This window comes from Pipistrellus hanaki (assembly GCF_964339955.1).
Source record: "Pipistrellus hanaki genome assembly, chromosome: 15".
In the NCBI taxonomy this organism is placed as follows: Eukaryota; Metazoa; Chordata; class Mammalia; order Chiroptera; family Vespertilionidae; genus Pipistrellus; species Pipistrellus hanaki.
In genome coordinates this window covers 26,410,943-26,434,448 of record NC_140517.1, presented here as the reverse complement: position 1 = coordinate 26,434,448, position 23,506 = coordinate 26,410,943, and the positions used below count along the sequence as shown (strand labels likewise).

General features: G+C 52.2%; 1 protein-coding gene across 2 annotated transcripts in view; it reads left to right on the top strand.

Annotated features, from left to right (window-relative positions):
- Positions 1-482: 482 nt before the first annotated feature.
- The window catches only part of CA5A (carbonic anhydrase 5A), a 37,726-nt gene continuing 14,702 nt past the window's right edge, over positions 483-23,506 (top strand). For both annotated transcript variants that reach the window (XM_084905063.1, XM_084905062.1), the window contains exons 1-2: positions 483-811; positions 7,073-7,270. In XM_084905063.1, the coding sequence (XP_084761189.1) occupies positions 655-811; positions 7,073-7,270 (355 nt within the window). In that variant the 5' untranslated portion in view covers positions 483-654. The remainder of the gene's footprint in view (positions 812-7,072; positions 7,271-23,506) is intronic.

The window sequence follows — 23,506 nt, the reverse complement described above, 5'->3', positions numbered from 1 at the left end:
GCAGTTTGGGGCACAAAAGGGGCCCCACAGGCTGGGAGTCCTGGGCTACCCAGGGCAGTCACTTGGGCGGAACAAATCTGTATCCAATCATGTCTGTCTGATGGAGAGGGGGGACTGGCTGCTTTCCCAGGAGTCCCAGGCGGAGAGTCACATGCTCACCTGCCTCACCCTCGCTACTTTGATTCCCATCTCTGCCCTTTTGAACCTATTGTTCCCTGTACGTACACACAGCGTGGCTTTGTGCCTGGTCTGGAGCGCCCCGAGGCCGGAGAGCTGCTCACTCCAGATTAGAGGTCAATGCCAAGAGCAGGGACTTGACCCTCCCCGTGTGCCCTCGCCTGCTCCCCCAGCTCACAGCAGGCCTGCCTTCCCGTCCAGCTCACCTCACTGTTTACCAGGTCAAAGCACAGTGACCCCAGGGGCCTGGCGGCAGTGAAGGCCGCTTGTCCCAGGGCACCCACCCCTAAGCCAAACCAAGTGCCATCCCAGGAGCCAGGACAGCCACGGGTTGAAATTTAACCATCGAGGCTCACGGTTGGGGTGAGTTTTGACAATAAGAAGCGGGTCCAATCCATTCCACCGGTTTCCCAGGCAGAGCCAGGATAGTAGGAAAGACCCTCTCGTTATTGGGCTCCGCACGGGGACAGACCCAGGATGCTCAGGACCCCGATGCTGGGCAGGAACCACGCCAAGTCCTCAGGCCTCTCCGTGTTGGCCAAGCAGGTGTGGGGGGCTCCGCGAAGCCACCTGCTGAGGCCCGAGCGCCCGTGCTCCCAGGTGCCCTGTGCGCACAGAAGTAGGAATAACGCCTGTAAGTAGCATTGCTTCGAGTCAGCCCGTTTCCCCAAATGCAGTCTGACGTTTAGCTGATCTTATGGCAGGGTGTCTTTCAAAATGAAGGCAGCCTGGAGGCAGGAGACTGGGGTTCAGATTTCCGCTCTGAATCTTCCTGTGGGCGACCTCAGCGAGTTCTTTAACCTGATTCACCGGGGGAGGGGGAGCTTGGGACAAGGCACCCCTTCCCCAAGACAAACTGTTCTTATGAAGAATCCAGCCCTGAAGGACCGAATGAGCCAGTTATCAGAGCTCCAAACCTCCCCAGCAGAGAACATTCTCGGCAAACATGCAGTCAGTACACCCAACCCCTCTGTCCAGGGACTGCCCGCTCTGTCCGCCTCACGCCGGCATTTGCATGCTTAATGCTCTGTGAACTTGGGCGCAACCTTTCCACTTTCTGGGTCTCAGACTCTCCCTCCGTCAGACAAAGGGCGTGCGCTGAAGGCTATAAGGTGGCTTCTGACGTCAATAGGCCACACTTTGCAGGGCTGGGTAGTTCACAGAGCCGGGGCCTCAGAGCCAGTCGCTCCTGGGGTCCGGCATTGGTGACATCTGTCTGCAGGGAGAGCTGGGCGGTGGCTTCTCCTCCCTGAGCCTCCATGTCCTCACCTATACAACGGGGTGACTCGGTGCCGCACGGCTGCATAGTTTGAAATGGCGTGTGGGAAGCCTGGCACCCCAAGGCTCCCAGGGAGCCCTGTTCGTTCTTTCCAATGAGTCTGTTGGTCCACCCCTGAGAGCGATGCTGAGCTCTGTCTCGAACCCACAGGGCATTCTACAGGAGCTCTCCAGGCTCCCCTGGGCGTCCTGTCAGGCCAGAACCCAGGCTGTGAAGCGAGGGCAGGCAGCCTGGGGTGTGCTGGACCACACGCCCTGGGGGAAGCCTGGGCTCCAGCTTTAAGAGGACGTGATGCTCAGGAGCGGCTACAGGCCTCCGAGAGCAGGAAACCAAAGGAGTCCTCCAGGACCAGGTGGCACAGAGGTGGAAACCAAAGCCACCAGGATGCACTTCAAGCCCCAACTAGAAGGGGCTGGATGGAAGCCGGGTCCCACCGTCACCCCCAGTCTTTCAGTTACCCCCACTCAGAGTGGGGTGCCCAGACCAGCAGCCGCAGCATCACCTGGAGCTTGTGAGAAATGAGGAACCTCAGGTCCCACCCCAGACTTACCTAAAATTTCAAACCTTACGGAAGCATATCCACTCACATAGAAGACCCTCCCACAGGCCCCCTCCAACCCAACTCCCAGAGTACTCTGCAGTGCGGCCTCCTGACGCTTTCCCCTCGCACAGGGAAGCCTCCCCACATATACACAAAACTTCCCAAACCGTAAGAAGTACTGCACTGGGCACGCGTATCTGCATTTAGGTTTTCTTTCTTAACTGTACACATCGCCACACTGTCTCTCAGTAGCTGTCCTCTCTGAGTACCTAGTTCAGCCACTAAGAGCATCCGACACTTTGTGGACTCGTGCCCCTCAGCAAGTTTCTTAACCTGTAAAAGGTGAGTAATAAGCACGGTGGGCGTGGCTCAGTGGTTGAGCATCAACCCATGAACCAGGAGGTCACGGTTTGATTCCTGGTCAGGACACATGCCCATGTTGCAGGCTCAATCCTTAGTAGGGGGCGTGCCAGAGGCAGCTGATGGATGATTCTCTCTCATCATTGATGTTTCTATCTCTCCCTCTCCCTTCCTCTCTGAAATCAATAAAAAAAAAAATATATATATATACATATATATATATATATATATATATATAAAGCCATTGTCCATGATTACCAGGACAACCAAGCATTGAGCACCTCTCGGTCCCAGCCCCTGGCCCTCAGGCTCTGATGGATCAGCGATGGTGAAGGGGGAATGGGAGTGGGTGGTGGGAGGACCAGGCTGGCTGTCAGACCCCTGGGATCACCAGCTCATCCCCAGCTGCTCGGGGGCTCAGGCCTGCGGGGAAGTGTGTGCCAGTGACTACCTCCACGTGAGTGTGCCGGGCCGGCCGCTGATGGAACACACTGCCCGCTTTGGGGCCTCTTGTGTCAGGGAAGGTAGGTCGCAGGCACGCCCTGAAGCTTCTGTCAGCGCCTCAAGCCCCAGCACCACCACCAGCAGCAGCAGCAGCAGCAGCAGTGGCAGTGCCTACATGAGTGGCCCCAAGCGATCCGTCAGTGTGTTCTATCAGCGGCCTGCCTGGCATATGTGCATGGAGGTGAAGTTGCTGGCACCCATTTTCCCACAGGCCTGAGCCCCTGAGCCGCAGGGGATGAGCTGTGATCCCAAAGGCCTGACAGCCCAGCAGCGGAGGCGGTGTTCAGCCTGGGGAATGGAGAATGGGCAGAAGATGGTCCTGATCGCAGGGGGCTAGGCGTAGGGGCCTACCTGCACGATTTCGTGCACTGTGCCTCTAGCATGAAAAGGAAGGCTTGGACCAGTGCTTGGCATCTTGTGAGAACTCTCTGAGCTCTGTTATTACTGTCATGGGCCATCATACACATGTCCCTGTATGTAGCCATTACCCTGGTGGGAGACATTAGATGGTGTTCAATTTTTAATTCTTACAGACCATACTCTCCCACACCTTTGCACTTGCGTCTGGGACAGAATAACAAAGTAACTCTGTATCGGGTGCCTAAATCGGTTTATGCTGTATTTATGCTGTAGTTCTCAAACTGCTGGCCCCAGGGGTTCTCTTCTGTTTTGTTTATTAGGATTTGGCAAAACATTTCATTTTGAGGGAAAGGGACGCTTGCTACTAAAAATGAGTGAGAATCACTGGTGGTGTGGTCCCAGGAGAGTCAGGGTTATAAAATGTTCAGAAATAACTTTAGGGACCATTTCAATGGAGCGTGCTTAGACCATGTTTCATTGTGTGTGTAAGCTACCTTTTGCCAGCAGCGGCCACCTCTTCCGAAGTCTGGGATCAGTGACTTTCATATTCATAGCTTAAAATCGACCCTGGAGGGCGTATCCCCCGTGGTAATCAACAACACCCCACCTCAGAGCTGCTTCTGCCGCCGCTGAGCTGGTCATTAGCCTTCAGCAGCACACCGGTGCGTGCTCTCAAGCATTTTAACAAGCAGCTCTTGCTCTTGTGTCTGCAGGGCTTGGGTTTGGCTCACCCTGGCTGGGCTGGGCTGGGCTCCCAGCTTGGGCGCCCGGATCTGTTCAACGTGCCTCTCCTCCTTCCTGCACTTGGGCCAATGCGGCACCCATAGGAGCAGCTCTATGAACGCTTACTGAAAGGTTAAAGCGGCGTCACTTCTTCGCAGGCTGTGATGGGCAACACCTTTTTCTTGGTGGCAGGGACGGTGTTCCACGTAGCAGTTTCATGGTTGGCGGCCCCTTCGGCCTTCATGAAATGTCACAAATGTACCCAAAAACTCCCACTCTTCTGCACCTTGCACCTCTGTGTGGGGACAGCTGAGTCCCCCCTCCCCCTCTGGTCAGGGGAGGCTGCCTCTGTGGCACTGAGCTGCTCCCGTGTCTGTCCATGCTGAGGGTTGTGCAGCTGTGTAAATCCCCGTTTACCCTTTGGGAGGATGGGTGTGAACATGGCTTGTGAGGGCTACACTGTGTTAAATGTCACTTCCCATCAGACACAATCGTGGTTTGTGCAGCTCAGAGGGGTTTGAGAGAACAGACAGTGGAAGACCAGGCACTCCTGGTAGAGATCTGGGTTAAAGCAGGAGGCGGCTGAACAAAGGACACCAGACAAAGGTGCAGGCCGGTTATCCGGCTCTGAGTCTGCTGCCAACCATTCATCATCAGGAACCGGAGAGGCAGAGTGCTGGACAGCTGCAGGGAGCCCGGGCTGCTCTTTCTTTGAGCCCAGCAAGTCATTGCTTAGTTTAGGGCACTGGGCGGAGTGGAGCTAACATGGAGTCCACAATCTGCTGCTATTATATACTTTAAGAGGCCCCATGCATGAAATTCGTGCACTCTGGGGCTGGGAGAGGGGGTTGTCCCTCAGTCCTGATTGCGAGAGGACACAGGTCAGACTGAGGGGCCCCACTGGTGCACAATCATGGCCAGGGAGGGACACAGGAGGTTGGCCAGCCGAGGAGGGACTGAGGGAGGCTCTAGGGCAGTGTTTCCCAAACTTCTCTCATGATGAGAATCACCTGGTGGAGTTGTTAAAACACAGATTCCTGAATCCCAACTAAGAAGTGCTAAACTAGAATTTTTGAGAACATATAGGTAAAATTGCATACCTAACTTAGTGCTCTGTATATAAAATCTGTCTTAGAGCACTAGTTAAGTATACAATTTTACCTATATGTTCCCAAAAATTCTAGTTTAGCACGTCTTAGTTGGGATTCAGGAATCTGTGTTTTAACAACTCCACCAGGTGATTCTCATCATGAGAGAAGGTTGGGAAACACTGCTCTAGGGCATGTCCAGCCCATCTGGCTTAGTCCTGATCAGCTGGACCCCATTAGCAAGCGAACCTTTTGGTTGGAGCATCTGCCTCAGGTGGTCAGTGCACGTCATCGTGTGACTGGTTAACAGTTGACTGTCTGCCCCCTGGTGGTTGGTGCACATCATAGCAAGTGATTGAGCAGCCTTAGCATATCATTAGCATATTACACTTTGGTTGAACGGATGAATGGATGACTGGATGTTTAGCATATTAGGCTTTTATTAGATAGGATTATTCTCGTTTTACAGATGAAGCTTGGGGGGGGGGGCAGGGAGAAGGTAAATAACTCTCTGCCAATAACTCAAGTGGTGAGTAAGGAGAGCTGACTTATTTGGTCACAAATGTGTCTTTTTCCCCTACATAATGGTAAAAACTTTAACACAAAATTAATTATCAACACAAACATGGGGAGATATTGCATGAAAATCTGCATTTTTATCCACTCTTTAAAAATCTAAAGATCTCGCAACAAATGCTGCCAGGCTTTTCTGTCAGCCACAGTCATCACCTCTCCCACCCGCCTCCCGGCGCCATGATGAGAGTCAGCTGCCTCCTCGTTTACCTGGCCTGCCTGCCTGGCCTCGGCAGCCCCTGGTCTGCACCCAGGCCCTGGCAGGATGACGGCCAAGGTCCTCACTGCAGCCTCCACTGCTGTGATCCCATGAGCCCGGGATCTTTCACGCGGTTGGTGACTCCTGCCAGAGATGAGCTCAATGGGTCGCCTTCCCTGTGTGGAAGGCGGTGCCCCTTTACTGTGCCACCCTCCAGGTTCCAACTCTGTGCTCCACCTCAGCTCACTGTCAAATCAAGGTATAAATTATTGTTAAAATATTTGCATATATAGGATTTCCTTCATCAACATGTCCACTTTCATAGGGAAGGCAAGACACGTGAGTCTAAGGTGCCATTTCAGGCCTTAGATGGGCGGCCATTGGCAGACGCGTAGACCCAAAAGCATCTACAAAAAGCAGAGAAAGCCCTGCCAGGCTTGGGGGCCAGGAGGGGTGGAGGGAGCAGCCCAGAACAAGGGAACCTTGAGAAAAGGGGCCAGGGCTATTCTGCGTGGTTTCCTTGCTGCGGGCATTTTCCCCCTCTTTCTTCTGGAAGACTTTGGGGTCTCTGCTGTCATCCAGGTGAGTGTGATGGAACAGGAAGAGGTGCCCAGCTGCGCTGCACTCTGCCTCACCCACCCGCTCCCCTGGTCTGGCCTGGAACCACGGCCAGGGGCTTCTTGGAAGCACACTGACACAGATCAGAACCAAATCAATGCAGCGGGGAAATCGGTATCTGGGGAGGGTCCAGAGAGGGCCTGGAGCAGGCCCCCAGTGGTGGGCGGGGTAAGCGGCGGACCTTCTGGGGTCCCCAGGCTCCACCTGGGATCTCTGCCTCTGCCTCTACCCCTGCCTCTGCCTCTGCCCCTGCCTCTGCCTCTGCCCCTGCCTCTGCCCCTGCCTCTACCCCTGCCTCTGCCTCTGCCTCTGCCCCTGCCCCTGCCCCTGCCTCTGCCTCTGCCTCTGCCTCTGCCTCTGCCCCTGCCTCTGCCTCTGCCCCTGCCTCTGCCTCTACCCCTGCCTCTGCCTCTACCCCTGCCTCTGCCTCTGCCTCTGCCTCTGCCTCTACCCCTGCCTCTGCCTCTGCCTCTGCCCCTGCCTCTGCCTCTGCCTCTGCCTCTGCCCCTGCCTCTGCCTCTGCCCCTGCCCCTGCCCCTGCCTCTGCCTCTGCCTCTGCCTCTGCCTCTGCCTCTGCCTCTGCCTCTGCCTCCGAGGCTCAGTGTGGCCAGAGCAGCATCAGGATCTCCTCTCTCTCCCTCTGCCCCCAGTGCACCCCCTTTGGAAGGGCCCAGCCTCCAAGCCTGGGGGCTCCCGACAGTCCCCCATCAACATCCGCTGGAGGGACAGTGTCTATGACCCCGGACTGCGCCCTCTCCGGGTCTCCTACGACGCCGCGGCCTGCCGCTACGCCTGGAACACCGGCTACCTCTTCCAGGTGGAGTTTGACGACGCCCACGAGGGCTCAGGTGAGCCTGGAGCGGGGTTTGAGGCTTTTCTCTTCTCCTGTCACATCCTAAGAGTGGGTCATGGACTTGGCAGAGAAGGGCCTGAGAGCCTTCAGTATGAAGTCTGGGGACAAGGACAGGCACTGGGGCGGCAGAAACAGGATGAATTATCTGCGGGGACAGGATGCTTATGTTACAGATTATAATGCCAATCACGGTTCTGAGGGGACAAAACTATGAATGAAGTTACGTCCCTTTCTTCTTGGTTACACTCCAGGGATGGGGGAGGAAGAAACTCTAAGCAAATAGAAACACAAATACATCGCCTGTCAGAGAGGAAAGCAGAGAAGGGCCGTAGAGAGCGGTGGAGGGGGCTTGGAAGAAGAGGAGGAGGGATGGCGTCTGGAGCCTGGTCACCTCGCTGGTTCTTACTCAGGGGAGACGGGTGGCCAGCAGACACTGAGCTGGCTGAGGGTTTATTTTTTATTTTTTTAAATATATTTTATTGATTTTTCACAGAGATGAAGGGAGAGGGATAGAGAGTTAGAAACATCGATGACAGAGAAACATTGATCAGCTGCCTCTTGCACACCCCCTACTGGGGATGTGCCCGCAACCAAGGTACATGCCCTTGATCGGAATCAAACCCAGGACCTGTCAGTCTGCAGGCCGACGCTCTATCCACTGCTGGCTGAGGGTTTAAATGAACACCCAGCTGCTAGGAGGAAGGGGAGCGGAGGGGGCGGGGTGGAGGCTGTCTGGGATGATGGAGGGCTCAGGGGCAGGTAGGCAGGGGCGGCAGGAGAGAAACCCCCGAAGCCCCCGTCCCTTTCTGGGTCCCCGGCTCCGAGAACCAGCTCATTAAATCCTCGCCAGGATGCTGGGGAGTTAGGGACAGCTACTTCGACAGGCTGGGGCTGCTCCTTTCTACCTCGGACCTCGTCAGGATTGTAAGCTTGTGTACGCCGCACATCCGTATTCTTTCTGGGAGTGGAGACTATATGTTCATGCCAGGTAGAGGGTGCCCCTGTGGCAGCCCCCAGTGAAAACCTTGGGCACCAAGCCTCCTGTGGGTGTCCATGGTAGACAACGCTTCACGCGTGTTGTCACAACTCATAGCTGGGGGGGTCAGCGCATCCCTGTGACTCCAGCAGAGAGGACACTGGAAGCTGCGCCTGGTCTCCAGACATCGCCTGGGGCAGCTTTTCCCTTTGCAGGCTTTGCTTGGATCCTCTCTCGTTAATAAATCCAACCCTCAGAGGCATTCTCAGCTACGTCTCCCCAGATGCAAGGGATGAGAACCCCAACTCTGGCCAACATAAGCAGAAAGGATCTGCTCAGAAGGCTAGGCCTGGCTACAAGAAGAGGAGGGAAGGAAGGTGGACACGCAGATCTTGGAAAGCACAGGAACCAGGAAGCTCAGGGCTCTGGGAGCAGGGGTTCTGTATTTATTTACTTAGCACACCAACATTTTTTCTGACCCTGTTGGTCTGTTCCAAGTTCAAATTCCCAAGGAGCAACTAAAACAGGCTTTCCAGGAATATAGTTTGTATTCATTTTGAACATTTTATGCAGCAACTTGAAAAGATTAAATAAAGAATAATAGTTCCTGAACTTTGGCTCGGCTAATAGTTGCGTGATACATATTCTAATAAGATTGAGAAAAACAGATATGGATGTCAATGAGCTCATAAGACTCCTCTATAATTTTTATGTGTAGCTATGGGTCTGGCTGATATCTATAAACAGATTTATTTTCCTTTACGTTTTAAAATATAAAACAACTTTGAAGGTTACTTTGGACTTTTGTATGAATAGAGCTAAGATACATTTGAAAAAACAATTCAGATTCCCAGAGGGAAAGGTCTGGTGGCTGAGCTTGGTCAGTGGGGAACCCAGCACCCTGACCCTTGTCTTCACCAAGACCACATGCTCAGGTGCTATTTCTAGAAGGGGAAGCTGAACTGTACAGACAAGCAAATACTCTCTTTAAAAAGCACCACTATAATAGCACACCCACAACAGACACCACTGTGAGAGTACTGGGTCCTCGTTCTATCCAAGAAGAAATGGAAGTGACTCACTCAAGATCCAGTGGCAGGGAAGTAGTAGAGTCCTGGTTTAAGGCCAAGTCCTGCTGGTTCTAAAGCCCCCACCGGTCATTCACTGGCTCCTTCTCCTTGATGAGGGTTTCACTGGCACAATCTTAAACATTCCTTGTAACCACCGAGTGAGAAGAATATCATTCCCCATTTGACAGATGGGAAAAGTGAGGCTCAGATTCACGGCAGGAGGTCACAGAGCCCTCACAATGACATTCTCTGCTCTCTGAGGAAGGGAATTTTAGGAGCACGAATCCTCTGAGGAAGGAACCTGCAGCCGATGTCCACAGGTTCAGGCATGAGGCCAGAGGTGCTAACCGCATGCACGGGAGGAAAAGAGCTAGCACACGGGAGGAATGTGGTCCTGTCAGTCCCCCGGGGAGCCGGCAGCCAGCTCAGGGGCCAGGTGGGCTCCTGGCTCAAGCCCAGCCAAGCCGTGTCCAGTGTGCTCACCCCAGCAGGAGGGCCAGGGGCAGTGAGGTCACCCTGGGCACCTGTCTCTCACCTCCCAGCGAGAAGATGCCCACTTCCTGACAGGTGCTGCAGGGAATCTCCTCGAAGCTCCAAAGGCCCGATTGTTTATAGTATACTTTTATTTGGGTGGCTTACAGCATGTGTGCCTTGGAACCTAGTTGCTCCCGTGTCCCATGGGAGTTGAGGGTCAGAGTTTAGGCTGGGAAACTAGACTATTACAGGTGACAATCGTCCCCAGAATCATAAGTCAAGGCCTCTTTTTGGTCAAAAATTTCAGTGTCTTGAATTTTTACCCAAAGCTTGAATCATAGGAGCGGGCATGGCCAGTCCCAGGACCCTTTCTCTGACTTCAGTGATTGGTTCAAGAATGAGCATGTGACTCAAGCCAAGCCAAGGAAATGTTAAAAAAGAACCTCTCTTTCTGCTAAGGTTGTGCTGAGGCCAGCTGTAAGGGTGCATCTGTGAGTCTTTATGGCAGAGCAAAGCCAAGAGATGGATAAAAATTGAGGCCAGAGGCCATTGTCAGAGCCTCTAACTGCAGATCTGCCTGAAGCCAAACCAGCTTCTGGACTATTCAATCTCTTTTTAGCCTCAGTCAGTTTGATTTATCTTTCAGTCATTTATTTTCAAGAGCCCTAGTACAAGTAAACAAACAATAAGTGACTAGATTAAGAGAGAATAACTAGAAAGGAGGCAGCTGGAGAATCACCAGTTTCATTCCTTTTTAATATATATATATATATATATATATATATATATATATATATATATATATATATTTTTTTTTTTTTTTTTTAATTGATTTTTTACAGAGAGGAAGGGAGAGAGATAGAGTTAGAAACATCTATGAGAGTCATCAATCAGCTGCCTCTTGCACGCCCCCTACTGGGGATGTGCCCGCAACCAAGGTACATACCCTTGACTGGAATCAAACCTGGGCTTCTTCAGTCCACAGGCTGACGCTCTATCAGATAGGGGTCCTCAAACTTTTTAAAGTGGGGGCCAGATCACGGTCCCTCAGAGAGCTGGAGGGCCGGACTATATGAACTACTAATTCCTACTGTAACACCTCGGCTGCGCTCACTGCCCAAAAAACCTGACGGGCCGGATCAGACTCCTCTGCGGGCCGCATGTGGCCCGCGGGCCGTAGTTTGAAGACCCCTGCCTGAGCCAAATGGGTTTCAGTCCTTTTAATCTTTGCTCAGATGTAATTCAGCTGTAGGCTGGGTCTGTGCCACCCAGGGTGGAGGGGAACATTGGCAGTGATCTGTTTAACTTGACCCAGAGAGATTATTGGTAAGCGCATGGTGCTTTAAGACTCTCAGACCTGTCTGGGAAGCCAGGCCCACATAAACCCTGCCCTTCTGAGTATATGGAGTCCTGGTAAATGTTTAGCAACTGGCCTTCTAGGGAGTGGGTTGTGGGATGGAGGTTGGGGACAAGAAGCCATCATTTGTAGCGTTTGCTACTCCCTGTGGTGTAAATACTCCTGCACTGCCCTCCTATTTCAAGCTCCAGTGCAAAGTCATTGACGTGATTTAGGAAGAGACGAACACAGTCCCCAGGAGCCTATATGAGCTTGTCCCACATGTCACTCACTCTCTTGTTCTTTTATCTCTTGAGTCCCCACTGCCTCAGATCTTATTTTTGCTCTCATTTTTTTACCAGACATTCATTGTATTGGTTAAGACTTCCTTTGTGTTGCATGTGGTAGAAACTCAACTCAAGCTGGCTTAAGCAGAGAAGAGGAAAACTTAATGGCTTAAATTCCCCAAAAGTACAGGGTGCATTTGGATCTGAATCCTCCCCCCTCTCGGCTCTGCTTTCTCCTGGTGGGTTTCATTTCCTCTGGAATTAGGGCAAGGATGGTGGCCCTTAGGGACAGCCCATGCCTCTGTCCCAGCAACAGCATTATCAGCCCCAGGGCCGGTTGCAATGGCCTCGCTTTGGTCATTCATTCTGGGTGAGCCAATCACAGTGACCCTGTGGTCGGAGGCCTTGCAGCGAGGTGAGTTCAGAGTGGAGGACCACAGGGATGCCTTCCCAGAAGTGAGGTGAGGCTAGAGAGTGCTCAGTGCTGTCTCAACTGGGCCTGACATCCTTGCTCTTGACCCTGAGCTGACCTTGGCTCACCCCTTTTTCCACATTGCTCTCAAAGTCCAAGGTTTTTGCACCCATTATTGCAGCCAGGCCTCTCCATTGACCTGGCTGTGACCCCCACATTTTGGCTCCTCCATCACCTTCTCAATCTGGTTCAAAGGGACCCCGCCCTGCCACAGACCGAAAGAATTATCTGGGTGTCTCTCCCCCGCCACATAAATTAGTTGGATAATTCCCCCCGTGGCTCATGTCCATACAGGCCAATCTGGTTCTACTTTACTTGTTATTTTCTCCAAAACCCAGTTTCCCTCTTCTTTCTTTCCTACTCAATTTCCCAGGCTCCCACACCCATCTCTATAGCTCCCTTTCCAGCCTCTAGCCCCCACCTTTTCAGATTATCTGTCTTCCCCGTCCACTGCTATTGGAAATTGGGAGCCGTGGGAGGAAAGGAAATGGAAAACACAGCTGAAAGACGAAAAGTACAAAAGAAAAAAGAGTTTTGTGCAAGAAATGGAGACTAATGAGATTCCCCCACAATTAAAAGAGAACAAACCCTGGGTGTACTAAAAGGAAATGCTCCATGAGCAAGGGAGGAAGTGAGTGGAGAAGGCGCAGGGTAGAGTCATTCTGCATAAAATGTGATTCCTTAGGTTGGGTAACACCAACAGGCGGGAGCCAAAAACTCAAAGCGAAACACAACGGGGAGGCCAAGGACATTTTCCGTCGGCGTGGAAGGCTCCAGCAGCGTTTCCAGCGGGTGAGGGACGCGAGTGCTGGGAGGGGAACGCCGGCCAGCGAGGATGAATAACAGCGGTGGAGGCAGGGGCTCCTTCCAAGGAATCTGAGTGGTGCTGAGGCCCAGGAAGAAGGGCGGGTGGAGCCATGAAGGACTTTACAGGAAGGAGGAGTGAACTTCAAGTTTGCTGCTGAGTGCCAGCCCCTCTCCAGGCCCCCACACGTGGGAGAAGACGCCTTGTCCCAGCGCAGCAATCCTTCCCCTAATGGGTGACAGCGCCAGTTCCACCCGATGGGCCTGTTTAGTGCAGAAAATGTGTCAAAGGTCCAGGTTCCGAGGCCGCAGGTAGACCCCTGCTGAGTAGACACGGTGCTATGAACCAGATCGTAGCTCACTGCTGCTTGGCCTTGACAACTCAACGTGCTAATTGAGGAACAGTTGTCAAGGCATTTACTTCTCACAGACCCCAAGAGATAGGTAAATATTTCCACTTATTGGAAGAGGAGACCCATATCCAATAGTCAAACCCAGGGCTGATTCCAAAACCTACTCCCTCCCCGCCCACCACATGAGAAAGCCGGTGCATCTGTTCCTGCTGACAGTGCAGTGCCTGACTCCAGGCGCTCAGAGGCCCTGCTGTCCCCCACCCCACCCTTAGCTGAGGGGAGCGAGCGGAGCAGCAGATGGCCCTAACTGCTTCCATGCCTTGGTCTTCCATGCCAGCCAGGCTTCTTTGGGGGGGTCAGGGTCCTGGGCTGCCCCTCCAGCACCCAATTGGCAACTCATCCTACTCCTCAAGGGTGGGGTGACAGCATGGCGTTGAGCGCCTCGCTCTCAAGTCTGAAAAAAACACAGGGTGTGAGGCCGAGTTCCTCCGCTTACCACCTGGGTGGCATGAACATGTCTCCTACCCTCTCTGACCCTCAGTCTCCTCCTCTGTAAGCTGAAGACCTGACTCCGGTTGGCTGTGGGAAGAATAAAAGAGAACCAGTGTGACGCCTTAGCTCCACGCCCTGAGAATCAAGCACGTGGTCAGGGACACTAGCAGCTTTGCCTGCTGTGGTGCCTCCAAATAAGATGGTCCAGCCAGGCGTGGCTGTGTGCGCGTTTACTGCCTGCCACTAGAGGGCGCACAGAGAAGGCATTGGAGCTGCGCCAGGCGGAGTCGCTGACCCCTGAGGCCTGTGAGTTTGCATCACCGGTGGGCAGATGGAGGACAAATGGAAACCTTAAGCCTGGAGGTCCCACGGAGAGTTGCGAGCAGCCTTCCTGAAGGGTCACTCACTTGCAAGGACAGTAATCGGCAGTGAAGGCACCGAAGCCACAGCCTAACGTCCTTCGGACCTGGAAGTGAATTTTAAGTCATTTGTAAAGTGGGGCCCGTCATAGCCTTATATCCTCAAGATGACAATTGATAACTGTCCCCACTGCCAAGAGATCCCGGCTGGCATGGCTCCGGGAGCCGCGGGCCGTGGCCGTCCTTCCCATTGCAGAATCAGCCGCTGGCGCACACGCAGGAGATGAGTGTGTGCTTGCTCCTGGACTGAATGTGTGACCTGCGTGTGATTTTCAAGTTTGCAGACTTCACTTCCACCAGGTAGTAGCCAAAAGGGGTAGCCAAAAGGGAGCTGCCGGGAAGAATGTGGGGCTCCCCCGGACAGACAGGTGGGGCCCGGAGAGGGGCTGGCACTCAGCAGCAAGTACTGCTTTGCCATCTCTCCATGCAGGACCCGAGTCCCAGGGACCCAAGTCCCAGGGGACCCCGCCGCTGGCTGGGCGCCAGCAGAGAGGCATGAACTAGTGGTCCCAAGATTATGCAGAGGGGAGGGGAGGGGGGAGAAAAAGGGAGGGAAGAAGACGGGGGGAAGGGAAAGCCTGGGCTGTCAGGAAGGGGACTGTGGCTATAGGACGGAAGGCTACACCTTGACTGGAATGAAAGACTGTGATTATCACACTCATCCTGGGCAGTCTGTAAATAGGCAGTCTGGTTCCTAAAACCATATACTTTCCATCTTCACTAAAGAATAAGATATAGTTTATTTGCTATCTTACTTATCTACTGTTTCTTCCCTCGGGTCCTGGGCCTGGGTACTTTTGGAGGCTGGGTGGAATTGTGATTCTCCATCCATGGGGATAATAAATAATTCCCACCTAGGAAAGTGCTCTGGGACCCACGAGTCCACATCAGCCCCAACCCCCTGCAGCCAGTCCCTGGCTGCCCCTGTGATGGTCTCTTCCTCCTCCCGCTGCTCTCCCACCCGCTTGTCTCCCCTCCCCGACTGCTCCCTGCACTCCTCATTTCCTCTTCCCTCCCATTCTTCCTCCGTCCTCCCAGCTCCCATATCTGGAGTGTGGCCAGGCTGCAGAGGGCTCCCAGGGGGATGTGATGGGTCGGAGCCCCGGCTAGTGCCAACATTGCTCCACTGAGCAGGAACCAATTAGGAAATGGGCGATCCTCTGAGGGCCCTCTGAAGTCCTGTCACTTTGTTAACCCCCATGGGTCCATGTGGTTCCCAGCCTGCTCTCCGTCTCCAGCACTGGGCACGCAGCTTCCGAAAAAGCACGCAGGAAGCAGATGTACCGTACTTGTTCCGTATCAGAGGCTACAACTGTAAATCTGCAACACAGCAGCGCAGCCACCTTCTCTTGGCAAGTACTTGCTAAGCACTCCCTGTGGGTGGAAATGCCTAAGTCACAGAGCCCTCGGATGGCAGTCCTTGCACAAGCTCTGAGGTAGGAAATAAGTGGAAAGGTAAAGTGAAGGATAAACCAAGCCATAGATGAAGAGGTGCTGCCACTCCTCCCACCCCCACCCCCACTTCAAGGAAGAGGTGATCTAGATCCCAAATCCTCCCAAGTCCCTGCTCAGGCCCCAAGCGTGGCACCTGGCTGCCCTCGGGGAGAGCCGCAGCAGGAGGGTCTAGCAACGGCGTCTGCAAGGCTGGTGAGAACTGAGTGGGCCACTGCCTCGGGCTCTGAAAGGCAGAGGAACCTGTGGGTTGTGTGTGGCATGTAGGAAGGAAGTGGGGGGGAGGGCTGTGTGGCTGGGGAGAGGTGGGGAAGGAGATGGTAGGCGAGAATGGAAAGGGGGCAAGAAAGAGCTTTGAAAGGAGCCATGGAGGAGTCCTCGGAAGGTGAATTCAAGGACTTTCTGAAGGAGATGCTGGGTAGACTCCTGTGACACACTCAGGAGAGCCTTACCGCAGACACTGTCATTCTTCAGGGCTCGTGATGTGATCGAAAACAAGGTCAATGTCAAGGGCACGCAGCCTCCAGGCACCCCCTGTGCTCAGGTTCCTCTGCTCCAGCGCGGTAGACGCCCAGTCCACACAGCGCCGTGGTTTCTCCAGGTGCCTACCTCCACGCTGAGGTTAGAATCAGGCCAGGAGTTGAGGAATCAAACAGTTGATGGCTTGAGCAAGTCTTGCATGAGGTGTTCATTTTTTTTTTTGCTATTTTTTATTTATTTATTTATTTATTATTTTTAAATCAATCTTTATTGTTCATATTATTACAAAGGATCCTCATTTCTTCCCCCCTCCACCAGGTTCCCACCCCACCCTCCGCCCCCTCCCCATCCCCCATTGTCCTCATCCATAGGTGCAGTTTATGTTCAGTCTCTTCCTCCCTCCCTTTCCCCGGTAGTAAATCCCTTTTCAGATAGTAAATCAGTTACTTAGCATTTTCTCATATCAATAATACATCCACATGCCCAATGATACACTTCACACAAAAGACATTTCCAAATAGGTCAACCAGCCTCATCCAGGCCCCACCCAAGGCACTCACAGATCAACACCCCAGCCCTATACTAACTCAACACATCCAGATCTAAGCCTTCATCACTTGATTCAGCCGACCCTCAAGTTCCCACAAAAGTTTCCAGCCATGTCTGAGAGGCAGCCGTGGGGCAGGGGCAGGCGAGGAGAGAGCTGTTTCGGGCCTGGCTGCTCCGGGCCTGGCCTCTGTTGCTCTGGTTCATTCCACAACCAGCTGCTCCGGGTCTGGTCACTGCCGCTCCCGACCTAGTTGCTCTGGACTTGGCTGCTGCTGCTCCGGGCCTGGCCGCACCCGACCCGGCTGCTCTGGGCCCGGCTGCTCCGGGCTCGCCGCTCCGGGCCTGGTCGCTCCCAGCCTGGCAGCCGCTGTTCCGGGCCTGGCCGCACCCGACCCGGCTGCTCCGGGCCTGGCCACTCCCAGCCTGGCAAGGTGTTCATTTTTAAAGACCAGGACATTCAAAGTCTGTTGATGAAGGCCCCCTATTTAGCCACTGCCAGCACCTACCCCTTTGCCCCCTACCCCATTTGCACTGCCTCCCCTCACCCCCGGCCACTGGAACCATCCATTCGTTCCATCCTGGTGGCCTGCTCCCTCTCCCTCCAGCTTAGGTCCCCCAAAGCACTTAATCCACACCCGACACCACAGGCAGACCTGCTCATCACTCGTTTGCTGTTTGCCTGCCTCTCTGGAGTCCCAGCTCCCGGGGATCAGGATGACATCTGTATAATTCCCTGGAGACTCCCCAGTACTGAGCATAGGCGGTGGCACACTGTAGGAGCTCAGTGAATATTTGTTGAATGAATGAATGAATGAATGATTTTTCCTCTTTTATGCACCTGTGGCTGGCTGAGCCCCTTCTAAAGGACAATCTCTTAAGATAATGTTTATCCTTCAGTGTCTTTATGGGAAGGTCCTATCTTGGGAGAAATAGTGGCTGCCTCAGGTGACTGCAAATCTCTGCTTTGATGATGATAGTGGTGATCATTTTAATAAGAACAATACTACCAGTAATAATAACAGGAAGTGCTGCCACTAGTTGAGACCCTACTCGTGTTGGGCGCTGTGCTGGGGAGTGTTTGTAAGCATCACTGTATTTGTTCTCCAATGTTTGGGACATCAGTGATGAGAGGGGATCAATGATTGGCTGCCTCCTGCATGCCCCCCTACTGGAGATTGAGCCTGCCACAGGGCATGTGCCCCTGAACGAAATTGAACCTGGGACCCTTGAATCCACAAGCTGACACTCTATCCACTGAGCCAAACCGGCTAGGGCTAGTGTCATTATCTTTTTAAAAAAAAAAATTTTTATTGTTCAGATTATTACAAATGTTCCTCTTTTTTCCGCCCTCCATTGCTCCCCTCCATCAGGTTTCCACTCCACCCTCTGCCCTTTCCCCACCCCCCATTGTCTTCATCCATAGGTGCATAGTTTTTGTTCAGTCTCTTCCCGCACCCCCCCACTCCCCTTTTCCCCAAGAATCATCAGTCCACTCTCCTTCCATACCTCTGATTCTATTATATTCACTAGTTACTATTGTTCATCAGATTTTTTAATGCCCTTGGTTTTTAGATTCACTTGTTGATAGTTACATATTTGTTATTCATAATTTTTATCTTTATCTTTTTTCTCTTCCTAAAGAACCCCCTTCAGCAATTCATATAATTCTGGTTAGGCGGTGACAAACTCCTTTAGCTTTTTTTTTATTTGTGAAGCTCTTTATCTGGCCTTCGATTTTGAGTGATAGCTTTGCTGGGTAGAGTAATTTTGACTGTAGGTTCTTGTTATTTATCACCTTAAATATTTCTTGCCATTCCCATCTGGCCTGCATGGTTTCTGTTGAGAAATCAGCTGACAGTCGTATGGGTGCTCCTTTATAGGTAACTACCTGCTTTTCTCTTGCTGCTTGTAAGATTCTCTCTTTGTCTTTTGCTCTTGGAATTTTAATTATGATGTGTCTTGATGTGGTCCTCTTTGGATTCCTTTTGTTTGGGGTTCTGTGTGCTTCCTGGACTTGTAAGTCTAATTCTTTCACCAGAAGGGGGAAGTTTTCTGTCACTATTTCTTCCAATAGGTTTTTGGTACCTTTCTCCCTCTCTTCTTCTGGAACCCCCATAATTCTGATGTTAGTTCACTTGAAGTTGTCCCAGAGGCTTCTTACACTATCTTTAACTTTCTGGATTCTCTTCTCTTCTTGCTTCTGCAGAGGAGTGTCCTCTGGCTCTTTGTGTTTCAAATCTTTGACTTGATTCTTGCGATCTTCCAGTCTGTTTTTAGGACTCTGTAGAATATATATATATATATATATATATATATATATATATATATATATATATAATTTCAGGCAATGTATTCTTTATTTCTAGTTGATCCCTTTTCATATCCTCAAAGGTCTTGTTTATTTTATTGGCCTTTTCTAGGAAATTCTTGAAAAACCTTATAACTGTGGTTTTGAACTCAATGTCCATTCTTTTACTTTCCTCCATTTCCTTCCTTTGTGTCCTGCCTCTTCTCTGCATTTTAGCTGCTTCCCTGATTTGATGGAATAGTTTTGTATGCAAGGTGTCCTGGCAGAGCCCAGTAACACAGCCTTCCCAGTTACCTGAAGTGGACAGTCTTGGTGCAGCCCTTTGTGGGCTGTGTGTGCAGTCTTGTTGTTAAGCCTTGCTTGTTGTTGGTATCACTGGGAAGCGTTGATCTCCAAGACAATTGGCTGTGAGGATCAGCAGTGTCTCAGCTAGGAGGGCTTCTGTGCTCCGCTTGGGTGGGGTGGAGTCTCGGGGTGGCATAGACAAGCTTTGGTTCCTCATCAGTCCCTCCTTAGGAAAGTCCTATTCGCAGCGAGTCCTGCAAGACTGGCTGCAGGCGCACGCACCACTTGAGGAAAGGCTGTTCTCGAGTTTTGCCTGCTCCCTGATGCCAGTTTTTTCCTGGCTCAGAGTTGTCTCTCAGTGCAGTTGGGAGTTTTTTTTTCTCCTGAACAAGAAAGCAGCCACTGAGAGTGCTTCTGTGTTCCGCTTGGATGGGGCAGAGTCTCCTGGTGGTGCAGACAAACTTTGGTTTCCCGTCAGCCCCTCCCTAAGAGGGTATAGTTCCTGAGTCCTACAGTAAAGGCTGCTGGTTACATGCACCTCCAAGAGAGCTTTGCCCATTGCCTGACAGTCCAGCCTCTTCCTGACGATGGCTGTCTATATGGCTTCCTGACGATGGCTGTCAGAGCAATAGGGCAGTTCTATTTTCCTCCTGAACAAGAAAGCCAGCTGTGTGTTAGCTGCCTGCCCTCTCTGCACTTTGGAAGTAAGCCAGCAGCGAACTCGGCGGCCGCCTTTTCCGTGCACACAGATCTCCACACCTCCACAGTTCCTGAGGCTTAGCGTCCCTTCTCTTCCCTTCCTATATGGTAGAGCTTCCACTCAGCCAGCCATCTGGTGTTTCAGGGCGATGTTTCCTCTGTTTTCCAGTTGTAAATTTAAAATTGTTGTGGTAGGCTGTATTTAGGTGTCTACGCTATGCCGCCATCTTGGTTTCTCTCTCATTATCTTTTAAAAGTGCCAAAGCTGAGACACAGAAAGAGAAAGCAACCTTGCAGAGCCGCACTGTGTGAACTGGCATTTGAGCTCGTTTGCATGGCTTTAAAACCAGAGCCATCAGGTGATGATCTCTGAGTTTAACTCTCAGGAAGTGAACTGGATTCCCTCATCCCAGGGGTCAGCTTGTGACCCCCATACTGACAGTGTGTTGGCACCTGCTGTGGTTCCCACTTGCCTGTGAAAGGGAGGGGGGCGCAAGTTACAGAGAGCTTTCTGGTCTGGAGAACACACGGAAAACCTTTGACCTTGAACTTTACAGCTTCAGAATATTGGTTCAACCCCGGAGTGGCACCAAGGACAGACTGCTCCTTGGAGAAGTTGTGTTAGTTGCATTTTGACTAATGTGAATATCTCAAACGTCTCTTACATTTATTTTAAGCTAGGGGTGTCGAACTAAATCAGAGAAGGGGCCAAAATCTAAAATCCAGCCTAAATCCCGGGCCGAATGGTTTACTGAACAGTCATAAACTGACAATGTCATAAACTGACAGCGGAGTGCAGTGATGACAGCGCGGTGCGGGCCACATTGCAAGGCCTGGCTGGCCGGATTTGGCCCGCGGGCCTTGTGTTTGACACATGTGTTTTAAGCCTTAAAACAGCCGTGCCTGCCAAAAGCCTGCTTATCCTAGTAAAACCACTGAACAGCCACCATTGTAAACACAGACAATCGTGTCTGGGACCAGCAAAGGCAGCATGGATCATCCTCCAGTGTCATCTGCCCTCGGGGGAACTGAAGGGTCTGGCAGCCGCTGACACAGCACCTGCTCAGGAGAAATGTAAGGTGATGCACAGCCTCCTCTCTGTGGACAGACCCTGTTCATGGCAGAGTCTGGGCTGAGGGCGAGCAAGCTAAAGGCCCTTTCTGTACTGGGCTTGCCTTTTATAAATGTTTTATTAAAGGGACATGTTTTGACATTGTGCTATCATTATGAAAAGTCACACTGAGATTTTTAAAAATCCAGGGCTACAATTTTAAATTGGGTTCCTAACTTTCCTGGAAAGAAAGACTGCAGAGTTTGTCTTGAACCCTGCTACGAGAGCGGATGGTCTGAACCGTCAAGCAGGCCTGGGCTGAGGTCACTGGGTCACTGGGGCAGGTGACTTAACCCTGAGTCAGTTCCTCATCTCGAAAATGAGTGAATAGTACCTGCGGCGAGGAGGTCCTACGTTCCCTGGGGGAACCTTCAGTGCTTTGCTCAATGCCCAGCAGGTAGCAGGTGCTCAATAAATGCCAGCTTGTTCAGTGGCAGCGTTTCCAGCAAGCGCTCACTGCCCCTCGGGTGCTGACGGCTCACAAGCTGGCGGGTGCTGCCGCACAGCACCTGGGACACAGGAGGCGCTGAGCAATGAAATCAGCCATTTCATCCCAGACAGAGACACGCCGATGGCCGCTGGGTTTGGTCTTGGAGCGCTTCCGAATTGCCAGGCATCATGCTAAGAACCTTGTATTCACCGCATCACTCCATTCTTGCAATGTCCCTCTGAGTAAGCACTAGGATCGTCCCCATATAACAGATGGGGAAACTGAGGCTGGGAGCAATTCAGTGACTGGACCAAGATTACTCAGCTTGGAAGAGATGGGGCGGGCAAATCTGACTCCAGACCCTGCTTCCACAGAAAGGGAGACAAAAATATGATTCCTCTGTTATTATGTAAATACACAGGCACTTTGCTAGTGGGCTGTCTTCGCGGGTCGGGTCTAAGATAAGAGACATTATTACGGTGAGTTTCTTCAGCAGGTCCATGTCTGCTGATGTTCCTGAATTTAGCGGGCTTTTTAACGGGGTCTTTTTCTCTTCTGAAAGGCACTTGCAAGAGTGAGGCTGCAACCCGCAAAATGTCACATCCTGCTGTGTTTCCACCCATCGGCCGCTTGGGGGCGCTCCAGCCCAGCCCATGTTACGCCTAGCCCTGCCTGCCTGCCTGCCCAGACCTCTTCCTCCTCACTCTCCTAGAAAAGCTTATCTCCTCATTCACATTTGCACATGACAGGCTAGCGAGGGGCAGCAGCTTTGGGGGGTTTTGGTATAGGTTTGCTTGGTCCCAGCCAGTCCCTGGCTCATGTACAAATGACCAGAATCAGCTTGAACCGGAGGAGATCTACATTCTGAGGCCCCACTGAAAAGAAACATTCTTCCCTGCAGCGGGAGAGCCCCGGGATTTCAAAGAACAGGCTTCCATTTATGTCCGGGCTGCCCGCAGCCATAAAGCAGAGAAAAGCAGGGGCAGACAGGCGGGAGTCTGGCTGGCGGGAGGCTGCTTTGGAAAAGGGTTCTGGGGGCCTTTATGTTTGATGTGGGTGTGGGGTGTGGTCATGGGCTCCCAGTCCCGCTCAGAGTGTGAACTTGGGACAGTCTTCTGACCCTGGCCTCTCCTTACCTTACAGAGGAAGGAGCCGTGCTCTGTGCTCACAGTTCCCGCCCATGCCAGCGGTCTCCAATTCTGGCTCTCGGTTGTGGGCCACAGGGAGGTGTGACTTTGCTAAAGTTATTTTTGGCGGGGATCTGGCAGACATCCAGCTAGTGGTGAATGTCTGCCTCATGCAGTTGGCATCTTTCTTTTTGGAGACCTCATCTATGTACCTACATAGAAGTCTAAGATGCTTGAGCTGGAAGGGACCACAAGAACCATGTAGGTAGTGCTTCATTTTTAATAGATGAAGGACATTTAGTCACCGGCATCGTCATCATCATCGTGTCTGACAACACTTTACAAAGTGATCTCCCTGCCATTATCTCCGTTTGTCCTGCCAACACCCCTCATTTCTCAGGTGGGGAGCTGGGCTCAGAAAGGCTGAGCAACTCGTTTAGGGTCACACAGCAAGCTAGAGCTAAGCTGCAAATCCAGATCTTTAAGTAACTTGTGTTTTTGTGGAATTCCCTAGAAATCTTACGCAGTTCCCAAGCTACCATGGGAAAGGCTGAATTCTGCTGTAATACGCAGATCTGCTTACTGAGCGGCTGACAGAACCAATCAATGAGCTGAGTCATCCCATTCATTCACCCACCCGGTACCTCCAATGGATGTGTCCTGGACTAAGTGCTGAGAATACAATGATGAGCAAGACAGAATGGCCCCTGAGGGGATGGTGCTTAGCTCACAGCCTTATAACTGTGTTCACCGGTTTGTGTCCAATTCAATTTGTCCCTTGGATGACACACCCATCCTTCCTGCCTTCTGCACGTACGTTCTGGGAAAGGTGACGCAGCAGTGCGTGGTATCCCCGTGGTTACCTTCTGCGTGCGTGAGCTCATTGCCAGTCCCGGTCTCTCAGTGCCCAGGTCACCTCCTGAGGACGTCGGTCAGGTGACAGACTCACCTCTCGGTCCCTACGCGATGTATTTTGGTGGCATGTGGTCTCTGGCTGCCCAATGCTACAAACGCCCTTTCCCCACAGATACAAGGCGCCAGGCAGACGTGCACCAAGACGACCTGCCTGCACCTCACTGTCTGTGATCTTAGATTACATTTTATACT